The sequence below is a fragment of the Nanorana parkeri genome, unplaced genomic scaffold (genome assembly GCF_000935625.1).
Source record: "Nanorana parkeri isolate BGI_ZX_2015 unplaced genomic scaffold, ASM93562v1 scaffold374, whole genome shotgun sequence".
Taxonomy (NCBI): Eukaryota; Metazoa; Chordata; class Amphibia; order Anura; family Dicroglossidae; genus Nanorana; species Nanorana parkeri.
This window is the reverse complement of record NW_017306642.1, coordinates 1,081,330-1,093,190: the sequence shown is the minus strand read 5'-3', so window position 1 is coordinate 1,093,190 and position 11,861 is coordinate 1,081,330. Positions and strand designations below refer to the sequence as shown.

Here is an 11,861-nt window from a genome sequence, read left to right as displayed (position 1 = left end):
TGAATGGCTACCTCTGCAGCGATTTTGGCTCTGGTCCTTAGTTTAGACCTTGGGGTAGGCAACCTTGGCATGCTAGCTGTGGTGAACCTACAAATCCCATCATGTATCTGGCCCTGGGAGACATGCCTGTGCTGTGAGAGTCTTGCAATGCCTCATGGGATTTGTAGTTTCACCACAGATGGCGCCTACCCGTTTTGGACCATAAGCTCATTGGAATCCCTGCACTGGGTCCATTTTGAATGTCCCTGGAGAGCCTTGTAGTCAGCTTGTATTGGCCCTGGAGCCACTCCTGGTTGTCAACATTAACCAAAGTACAGGAGCTCCATGGCCTGTGCAAAGGATGGTGCTGACAACAGCCGGGACGCCTTATCCCTAGCGGCCATTTCAGGCTTTCTCCGTAGCGCCGCCATTAGTGGGAGCGGAGAGGCGGTGCCAGGTTCCATAGGAGGCGTGGCACAGAGCCGGGGGAACCGCCATTATCCGCCTTTCCTTCTGCAGCTGCCCGCCATTGTTTTTAGCTAGTTATGTTGGCCGAGGAGGATATGAAAGACGAAACCACGATGGAGGCCTCCGTCAGCGAGGCTGAGGCCGAGGCCGAGGCCGAAGCCGAAGCCGAGGGCGTCGCACCCAGCGAAGGCAACAAGATTAACGCCAGCAAAGCCGAGGATGACGAGGGGTGAGCGCAGGGCACTGCTATGAGTCGCTGTGGAATCCGCCACCGCAGATCTGCGTTCATTATTGTTTGTAGTGTGTGTGTGTGTGTATCCGTGCCGGCGGCTCTAGGCATATCCCCCGGGGTGCTAAGATGAGCACTGGCATTGCTCCTATACGGCCCGCCTGTTTTGTCCGGGGCCCGGAGCCTTGGTCACGTGGGCAGTCTGAGATCAGCCCGGGGTAAGGCGCTATGGCCGAGGGCTCCCCCATTGGGCATACAAAGCTATTGAGAATAAGGGGATGAAAGCAGCGAAGTAGTAATTAGATATTCTGTCACACAGGCCTGGCCTTATGAGATGTTGTGATGGGTAAACTTGTCATTTCAGTCAATATGTCCACCTACCGTTGTCACCTTTCCCAGGAATTAAAGGATGGTGCACACGGCCGCTTGGAGTTGTGCAGTGTAAATTCTGGTGTATTTTCGCACCCACAAGAGTCATTAGCTGTATTGGTACTGAGGGTAAGTGTGCACTGGCATGGAAAGAAGGGCTCATGCAAATGGCCGCCTATGGCTGTACAATGTAAATTGCGGCGTATTTCCCCCGCCAATGAGCTGCGTACAGACTCCTATGGAAGTCAACGTTTGTATGCGTGTAAACACATGCGGATGGGCGCACAACCCCAACTGTAGGCTGCCTGCCATAAACTGTGCGTCTGCTATAAGGGCTCATGCACACGGTCACCTGTGGCCGTACAGTGTCAATTTTGGCGTGATCCACGGGGGGCTGCATATAGCCTTCCATAAAAATCAATGGCTTTGAAGGTATACGCCAGACTTGTGTGAATGCATGCATAAGGGTGCACATGAGGGCTGCAGCTAACGATTATTTTCATAATCGATTAGTCAATTAACTTTGATAATTTTTAATCTGATAAAAAAAAAACATCCTTAATTTTAAATAAAATACGCAGCAATACCTGACCTGTATAGCGCAATCGTCTGTTTTCTATGTAGGCGCACCCGACTTGTGTTTCCGTTAGCATGCGCGTGTTTGTAGAGTTGGGGGACTTTCAATTTTTCATTGCTATCACATGGGGGGGGGGCTCAGATGTCCCCTATGTGATGGCACATCGGAGGTGGCAATTTCTCTAAGGTGGCATTAGGGTTTTTCAGACCTCTACTGACATCTTTTCGCTTGGAGCAATAGCCAGCCTGTTGGTGGTTTTAAATTGCAATAGTCAATCAGCAGAGGAGGGAACTGAAGGGGAAAGTTCTCCATCAGGTTCTCCTCTGCTGATAGCAGGTAGTGGGCAGGTGCAATAGCCAGCCTGCTATTGGCTATTGCAGTTTAAAATATCCACGAGCAGGCTGGCTAATGTTTCCAGCCGCTGATGTGAGATTTGATGCCGGTTTTCTATCGATCCCTCGGACTTGAGTCCGAGGGATTGATAGAACACCGGCAGAAGAGGGGGCATGGGGGAGCAGAGGAGGAACGGGGTGGACAGAAGAAGGGAACAGCAGTGGGGGAAGGGGGATTGCAGAGTCACAGCGGTCTCTCCTCCCCACTGGTGCCGGCTGCAGTGGTCTGTGTCCCCGCTGCCTCTGCCGATACAGGGGGGGATTGACAAGCACACAGACCGCTGCAGCCGGCACCAGCAGGGAGGAGAACAGAGGAGCAGAGCGGCAGCAACTAATCGATGGTGAGAATCGTTGCCAACGATTCTCATAGATTTAGAATTGATTAGTTGTTGCAACCCTAGTGCACATCCCCAAAAGCAGGCCGTATGCCATACTGTGTGCCTGTTGGGAAATAAGGGTTCATGCACGTGGCTGGTCAATGCATATTGCGGTGTATTTTCCCCATAGGTGCTGTATAGCCTCACATAATAGTTAATGGCTGCTCCCAGGTATAAGCTGGGCTTGAGTCAACACCCGCATGTGTATGGGTGTACACACTCGGATGGAGACTGTGTACATGTATACCCAAATCCAGGCTATTCCCTGTGTACCGCCATTGACTCTTATTGGAGGCCGTATGTGGCTCCCTGGTGGGGGAAATATGTCAGAATTCACGTTGTAAGGCCACAGGCATCCATGTGTGTGAGCTTTTCTTCCCCGGGCAACAGTGGTGCCCATCTTATGGCAGATGGTCTGCATTCGGGGTTGTGTGGCGGTACATAAGTATGTGAACGGGCTATGTTTCCTATGAACACTTCAACTCTGGTGTGGTGTGGAAAAATGAAACCGGTGATCACTGTAGTACAACAGACCACACTGCTGTGCGGAGACCTGAATGGAGCGCAAGTTAAAAAAATAAATAGTGCATCGCACTGCACCACCACATCACAAGCACCCAGACCCTCACATACTCAGCAAATCACACCGCCCTCCCCAACGACAGCCTTGCTGCTCCACTGTCTACTGAAGCTCTCTCATTTGACAGTTGGGGAGAAGTCCATGTACCACCTGCAGCCTGGGTTGGGTAAGTTATTTTATCCAAGGGGCTTCACAGGGATGTCAACACAGGGACCTGCAGGCATTACAAGGTAACTGTACTTGTCACCTTTTAAAAAATGTAGGCCATGACAGGTCCATGTACTCGATTTCTATCATACCTTTCCAGAGCATAGTGCCACTATAGGACAACTGTAAATGAAATGCATGGCTTATTTCTCTTTCAGGTGCTTGAACTTGGAAACATGATTATAGGACATTTGTAAGCAATATCCTCAAGTAAAATGTCACTTGTTTGTATGTTGTAAAACAACTGGAAAGATTGTTAAATATTTTGACATCCATTATTATAATGAAAGTCAGATATGCGTTTCTGAACTGAAACCTTGTCCAGGAGATTATCAGTAAGTATTTCAGTATGAGTAGTTGGCGTTTGTTGTGTAGTATAAATTATTTAGAATTCATAAATTTATTTGTTAAATGGACAGTAGGTGTGAGGGGGTTATGCGCCGGAGCATGTTTTGCAGACATCTCGTGTTTTCACATTGTCTAAATATCAGGCCTATATGATTTCAGTTCCTTTTCTAATTTTTGTTATTTTGAAAACAGTAAAAAGGTTATATTCAAGGATTGAGGAAATTGCCTTCTATGCAGGAGGCCCCATGCACACGAGGCTAGAAGCTGGGGCTGAGGATTCCTGCGGCAAGAACCCGTGCTTTCTTGTGGCAGGGATCCCAAGAGGGTACATACAGATGCGGCCAGAGTGCCCGGTCAAGTGAGCGGCAGGCTGGCAACAGCTGCCTGTCCTTCACTTAAACTGGCAGAGCTGCCCCATCTGTACAAACTAGAGGTGCACCGAAATAGAAATTTAAAAAAAGAAACCGAAATTTAAAAAAATTGTCAGACCGAAAATCTTTATTTCTTAGAAACTTTTTTTTAATATTTTTATTCACTTTTTATGAAATATTTTTTACTTTAATTTTAGGGGCTTCAGAGAAATCTTAGGGGGCTAAACAGACCCCTGATATTTCCCCTTTTAAAATAGAAAAATAAATTGAGACGCACAGAGTCCCCAATCTCTTTCTGTATCCCCTGTTATCAATGAAAAGGAATCCTCTTAGTTTTCCTGTTCATTCATTACTTGAGAACATGGTATATTTACTATAACTATGAATGGACAGGAGCTGATGTAGATCACTCCCATTCATTCATAATTGAGGATATAGTACACATACCATGTCCTCAATTATGTACAAACACTCAGCGATCGCTGAGTGTTTGTACCTTGCTCTCCTCTCTCTGGCACGCTGTCACAGGAGGCTGAGCGAGTGGAGCTCAGCCTCCTGTGACAGCGCAGGCTGTGTCCGCCCACACGCCACTCTGCCGGACTGTGATAGGCGGCTGAGCGTTGTGGGAGGAGAGACGCCGGCCGCTCACAGCGCTCGGCCTGCTGTCACTTTCCTCCCCGCTGGGGCACAGGGCAGTGCCCAACGGGGAGGCAAGAAACCTTGAATGTGCCGATGTATCGGCAGGAAAATGGCACTTTCGGCATTTAGCCAAAAGTGCAATTTTCGGCCGATATATCGGGGCATCCCTAGTACAAACCCACCAGGGGTTCCTGCTACAAGAATCCACAGGTTCTTGTCACAGCTGTACTATTGATCAAATATTGCTATCCTCAATGTGCAGCAGCTCTACAGACCTTTAGCATTCTAGCTCTATCCATTCACAGGAGCTTAAGGCTGTGGATTCCTGCAGCAAAAACCAACGGATTCTTGTGGCAGAAATACCAGGTATGCCTGTTCAGATGCGGCCACTGTGCCCGTTCTAGTTAAAGTGACGTTAAACCCTCAGATTTTTTTAACATAAACCAATACTGTAATGTGCGTCTTACTGTAATCCATGGTTGTTTCCCTTCTCTTTGCCGCTCTTCCTTTTAAATCCTCATGTCTTCTCATGCTTGGGGAGAACTTCCCTTTTCAGCTCAGGGTCTCTTCCTGTAGTGCTGGCTCAGGTTACAAGCCTATACAAAGACACCGTGTATCCATTCCTGAGACAAGGCAGTCTGCTGCAAAACAGAAGTTCTGCCCAGCATGAGAAGAGATACAGATTTAAAAGGAAGAGCAGCAAAGAGAAGGGAAATAACCATGGATTACAGCAAGGCGCACATTACAGTATTGTTTTATGTTAAAAAAATCTGAGGGTTTAATGTCACTTTAATGACCGGCTGTCAGCGGTAGTCTTTCAGTTCCCTCCTCTGCTGATTGACAGCAGGCAGTGGTGCAATTGCAGGCTGGCTATTGCTCCCAGCCACTGCCTGCTGTATTTACATTTGGCTGCCTTGGCAGCTGAATCCAGTGAAGTGGAAAGATGACACTAGGGGTCTAAAAGACCCCTAATGTCCCCTTAAAGAGAACCTGTCACCTCCAATGTGCCATCACATGGGGGGCTTGTGAGCCCCCCCCCATGTGATCGCAATAAGGTAAAAAGCAAAATGTAAATAAAATTAAAAATCCCCCCACTCAAAAAAATTGAGTACCCCAACCCTGCAAATGCACGTATACTAACAAACACAAGTCGGTTGCACCTACATAGAAATACGACGATTGCACTACACATGTCGGATATCGCCGCATATTTTATTTTTTTAAATCCAATTAATCGAAGTTAATAATCGGCTAACTAATCGATTATGAAAATAATTGTTAGCTGCAGCACTAATGTGCTTTTCATCTTCTGATTTTTCTTCCTTGAGCCAAACATGTAGCCTTTATCTGCTCACAAAACCTCCAGTCATCCATTGTCCAGGGCCTGTTTTTTTTTTGCATAGTCTAACTTTTTTATTTGCCGTCTTCATAACTTAGACCAGTATCACAGAGACATCTTTTTCCTGTTGCAGACAACTCTGGTATTTGGCATGTACTATTTAAGGAAGCAGCCAACTAGGCACCTCTAAGGCTGGGCACACACCTTACAACCATCGCAAGACTTTTGTCTTGCGATGGTTGTAAGGTACTTAAAAAAACTTACGATCTGCCTATGTTGCATAGGCAGATCGTACTTGCGATGATCGCAAGCCATGCCCCCCGAGGGGCGGGCTTCCGATGACCGCAATGCCGAACGGGCAGTGTGCCCTTGCGCACACCGGCCCGTGCGGCTGTTATCATACGGACATGCCACAAACCCGCCGAACATCGTACGATGCTCGGCGGGTTTTCAAACATGTCCGTAAGTTTAAAGTCGTGCGACCTTACAGTAGTAGAGGTCGCACGGCTTCCACACACCTTACGATCATCGTACGATCGCGGGATTTCCCACGATTATCGTACGATAATCGTAAGGTGTGTGGGGACCCTAAGGCTGCTGTTTCTGCAAACTGCAGATCTGATGTACTATTGCTCTTAAGCAGTTGCACGTTTGAGCCTCTGGCTTTATTTTCTATCCTGGTTAGATCCAGTTTTTCCTTTATTCTCACACGACATTAATGGACACCTTTTGTATGAAATCTTCAGTTTGTTGGCAGTGAACACATGGCGAAACCTTCATTGTACCAAACTGTACACGTGTTTAGGGCTGCAACAACTAATCAACATAATCAGTTGTCAACTTTTTCAATCATCGATTAATCGGCTTCTGGTTAGCTGGCCCTGACCGCACCTCCTCCCCCACCTCACGCTCGCCACTGCCTGCCCGCATCCACACACCGCACCTCCTCCCTGCCTCACGCTCTCCGCCTTCCCACATCCACGATTGGCACAGGGACGATAGGCCCTATCTCAGAAGCAAGTTGCTGGAAGACTGTTCAGGTAAGCCAGCACTCCCCCCCCCACATGGTGCTCTATAATGTATTGCTGGGATTTGTATTCCTCTATAGCTGATGGTACATTGTGCTGTATATTATACAGAGGACTACAAATCCCAGCAATAGTACATTATACAGCACAATGCAGAATACCACCAGCTACAGAGTACAACAAATCCCATCAATATATTATACAGCGCAATGCAGAATACCGCCAGCTATATTGTATTGCTGGCATTTGTTGTATTCCTATATAGCTGGCGGTATTCTGCATTGCGCTGTATAATATATTGATGGGATTTGTTGTACTCTGTAGCTGGTGGTATTCTGCATTGTGCTGTATAATGTACTATTGCTGGGATTTGTAGTCCTCTATACCCGATGCCCTTCTGCATTCATTGCTATATCATTTTACACTTCATTTCACTATATTGCACACACTTTTTTTTTTTCTTATTTACTTCCACAGCTCCAAGCTTGCTCCTGTGATGGACTGCAATCTCCATACAAACTAGTAGTCCCATCACTGGAGCCATTTTTTAAAATGCATTTTTTTTTTTTTTTTATCCGATTTATTCGAACTTAATCGGCTAATCGATTTTGAAAATAATCATTAACTGCAGCTCTACATGTGTTTTTTTTTTTTTTTGTTTTTGGTTCCTTTTTGAATGTGAAAACTAACTTTGGGATGCCAGTACCTTGCAACCCAAATAAAGATTATTTCCTTTTTAATAGGTTTCAGTTGTGCTGACATAATTGTAAAGGTTTTTGTAATAACAAATGATAATTTTAAAGTGCAACTCCAGGTTTTTTTTTTAAATTAACTCTTGCAGTGTGACTACCCCAGCACTGCATGGGTATTGTGCTCGTTTTGTCTGGGGGTGGGGGGTATGAAAATAAAGAAACATTTACTTGATAATTTGTTCCGCTTGGCTGCTAGACCAGTCCCGGTAGCCTCTTCTCCCGTGGGGTCTGGAGTTTTAAGGACCTGTGATGTCATCACATCTAATAGAGGTCTATTAGGCGTGAAGACACCGAGGGACATAGCACAGCCAGAGCAGACGGGGGAGTTAAGTGAGTGGTAGGTGCCGCAGGAGCAAGAATAGGGTGAGTATTCTTTATTTTCTCCCCTTGAGAAAAATGAGCAGTTTAACCTTGCAGTGTGGGGGTAGCCTCACTGCAAGAGTTAACTTTTAAAAATCCTGGAGTTTTCTTCTAAACATGAATAAGTAAGCAGAAGCTTGGAGAATTTTACCATTGAAGTCTTACCCCATACGAAATACAATAATTTGCTATGCTGTGATGAATAGTGTTGTATGAAAGTTGACAGTTAAGTCTGCATGGAGATTGAACATAATCAGTTATGTAAGTGTAGACCTTTGTTTACATTTCTCTGGGACACTACAAAGAAAGATCTAAAGGATTACTTTTCAAAATTTGGAGAAGTTGTAGACTGCACTTTGAAATTAGATCCAATCACCGGCCGCTCCAGAGGCTTTGGTTTTGTATTGTTCAAAGAGTCTGAAGGTGTAGACAAGGTAATGTACTAATCCTAGTATTCATGAGTTAATCATATTACACAGTGTATAGATGTGAGTACACTGAGGAACATCCAGTTCTGCAGCATAGGAGACATGCTTCAGAGAACGGAGAAGCAGGCAGCCGGTTCAGGTAAGTATAACTCTGATATAGATCATAAAGCAAATTTACGTTCTCAATGCACTGGGCTGCACCCAATGCAGCCCATGGTTCTCGTGTGAGCCCCTTAGGCATGAAAAAAATCAGTGTAAAAATAAATCCATTGTGATTCAGTGTGTTATGACAGTAAAATGTGGAAACGTTTTACAAGCACTCCTGCATGTTTTCTCCTCTTTTGCGATCTCTCTACTGTTCTCTTTCCCAAGTCTTGACATTGGTGGAAGCTTGGCAAGTGGTGGAAGCTGCATTGTGTGACTTGGGTTTTGTAAAGCACCATCTTGCATATTAAAGCATATGCTGCTCATGCATATGGTTCTGGTTGGGCAGTTTAATTTATTATTACCAAGCTAAATCCAGCACTATGTACCCAGGGTCCCCCAAGAGACACAGAACTGTTCTGCTCACCTGACAAATGAGGACCACAGAAGTAGCACAGTAGGGACCTTAGTTGGGTGTTGTAGAATTAAGGGCCTGTTCACACCATATGCAGTGCGTTCTAGCCGGCTCAGTATTTCGTGGGGCCGCAGGGGGCGTGGCTGGCCATTGAAGTGAATGGCGCCGTAGCCACTCCCTCCGGCCGCAATGCGATCGCCCGCCCGGGATTGCAGTGCACATTGTGCCTGCTTTCAAAATAGCGCTTGCAGCATTTTCACCAGACCACAGGCGCAATGTGAGTGGCTATCGGCGCCATTCACTTCAATAGCCAGCCAAGCCCCCTCCGGCCCCACGAAATACTGAACCGGTCGCAGTGCGTTCTGGCTGGAACGCACTGCATATGATGTGCACAGGCCCTAAGCGTTATTTCTGATTTTTCTGTCGTGTAACGAATGGCAGCTGATGCTCCTCATTACATCTGAATGAGACATTTAGTCTGATTTGTTATTCCCGCAGGTTATGGAACAAAAAGAGCACAAACTGAACGGCAAAGTCATCGATCCAAAAAGGGCAAAGGCAATGAAGACAAAAGAACCAGTGAAGAAGATATTTGTGGGCGGTTTATCACCAGACACACCAGAAGATAAAATAAGGGAATACTTCGGGACGTTTGGGGAGGTATATTTTCCTGTTTTAAAGACTTTGTATGCTTTATAAGTTGATGAAAGACAAGAGTATGATGAGCTGGACATGCACAGATATATGTATATACCATTTAATTGTGTCTATTTCACTTTACAATTGAAATCCTTCAGGTTGAAGCAATTGAACTCCCCATGGACAACAAGACTAACAAAAGGCGAGGTTTCTGCTTCATCACATTTGACGAAGAAGAGCCCGTGAAAAAAATAATGGAAAAGAAATACCATAATGTTGGCTTAAGTAAAGTATGTTGTACTAGAGGGCAAACTGTTAACTGAAAATGTTTAAGATACTTTAGTAGTGCTATTTGACAGCCTGGTCTCAAGTCTTGGGTTTTCCTGTGACCACATCAGCATGGTTTAGCTGTCCCTGTGCAGTCTCCTTGTAGAAAGAAAGGAAGTTGTCAGGAAGCTTGTTTCTCCCTGCAAAAAAAAAAAAATCAGAGAGCTTTGGGGTTTGCTGCATTTGAGAAGCTGTAATAGAATTATTTCAAAGATGCAAGGACAGAGTGCAATCCAGGAAAGAATGTTCCATCTATAAATAAAACAGCTGTTTAAAGCCCAAGTCAGGCTTGAGGCAAAATGTCAAATATTTCAGACCCCAATGTAGCCCAAAATAAAAGAGCCAAATAGTCTCACCGCACTCCTGACCGATGAGCCCCATACAATGTGGGGGGTGGGTGCTGAAATGGCCGTGGATGGCGCCGCCTTCATCAGGCAAACAAAAGTGATACATTTTTGTTTGCCTGATGAAGGGACCGGTCAGGTTGCCACGCATGGCCTGCTGCATGAATGAATAAAAGGATTTTGTTTTGAAGAAAACCTGGAGTGCTGGTGACCATTTTTCTGTTTTGCAAAATAAGAGCGGCTCCAGCTGCCATACTCTCCGAATTTCTGGCACTATCCCCCAGACTTGCAAATCCAGCGATGCACCCAGCTTCATTTAACCTAGTGCCTGTGAGCCCAGGAGCTCCACCTCACACCCTGAACTCATAGGGGAATTCTATTGAGGGCAGCACCACACGAGAATAGAGGACCTGTGACGTGACTGAACCAGGGCAGCTGGAAAAAGTTAAGTATAGGTCCCCTCCCCCCGTTGCGCGCAAGCTCTGTGTGGGACTGGCAAGCCCAGGCTTTAACTTTATTCTTTCTAACGTTCGTTTGCCAGAGGTGCTTTTTCCCCATCCCTTCGATTGGTCCTGGATTTAATTTGGATTTTCCTATGCACATCCCCATAGTGCTTTTTCAGCTTTCTATCTGTGGAGCCTATATACATTCACACCATCAGCTTGGTCTTTGACATGTGCTTGCCTAATTCTTATTGGGAAATTTTTATTCATTTAAAAACGGCTTTTTTGTTAAAAAAAATACATTAAATAATTAGGTTGCAGAGAGGTCATTAAGTCACTTGGAGTGAAGCACATAATATCATAATCACTGCTCAGTTTTGCAAATAGAGGAACATGGGACACAGTGGGCTGTGTACAGGCTGTGGCAGTGCAGTGGATTGAAGGAAGACCTGTTTCTTCATATTGGGTATTATACATATTATGGTGGTTTACTTTGTGATTTAAGAAGGGAGCCAAGGTTTCTCTGGAGTTCCCAGCGCCTTGAAAATCATTTGTTTTCTGGGATTCCTGGAGGGAGCATAGTGACAAATGCCAAGGCTTATGCTCCTAGCTTGTATACATTTGCCAGGGATCAGCAGGCCAGAGCAAGAGTAAAATAAACAGAAAAAACCCTAAAGAAAGATGATTGTTAAAAATTATATAGTGCTGCCGATTCTATGGACAGCACAGAAGTTATGGCTTCTTGCTGTTCATTTGAAGTTGGCATTTACTGTTCAATATTAATCTAGAAATTCCCTTAAGTAGTGTCCTAAATATAGTTTTCATGAAGAATATAACATATTTGCCATGCTGTACAAGTAAGGAATTCCTTTTGTAGGCAAGAAAGGTGAATAAGGGGTTATTAGGTAGGTGTATGTATGCCTTCTGTTTTTTACTAAACATGTTTTTTTTTTTTTTAGTGTGAAATTAAAGTAGCACTTTCAAAGGAACAGTATCAACAGCAACAACAATGGGGATCAAGAGGCGGAGGGTCTTCAACAAGATCCCGAGGAAGAGGAGGTTAATAATGCTTAAAGCCATTAAAATTATATATATATATATATATA

The 11,861-nt window shown here is 45.1% G+C and overlaps 1 protein-coding gene across 1 annotated transcript in view; it reads left to right on the top strand.

The window, feature by feature from the left end:
- Positions 1 to 340: 340 nt before the first annotated feature.
- The window catches only part of HNRNPD (heterogeneous nuclear ribonucleoprotein D), a 14,847-nt gene continuing 3,326 nt past the window's right edge, over positions 341 to 11,861 (top strand). Inside the window, exons 1-6 of the mRNA XM_018559007.1 lie at positions 341 to 587; positions 618 to 676; positions 8,287 to 8,449; positions 9,501 to 9,662; positions 9,800 to 9,931; positions 11,715 to 11,814. Of these exons, the coding sequence (XP_018414509.1) occupies positions 525 to 587; positions 618 to 676; positions 8,287 to 8,449; positions 9,501 to 9,662; positions 9,800 to 9,931; positions 11,715 to 11,814 (679 nt within the window). The 5' untranslated portion in view covers positions 341 to 524. The remainder of the gene's footprint in view (positions 588 to 617; positions 677 to 8,286; positions 8,450 to 9,500; positions 9,663 to 9,799; positions 9,932 to 11,714; positions 11,815 to 11,861) is intronic.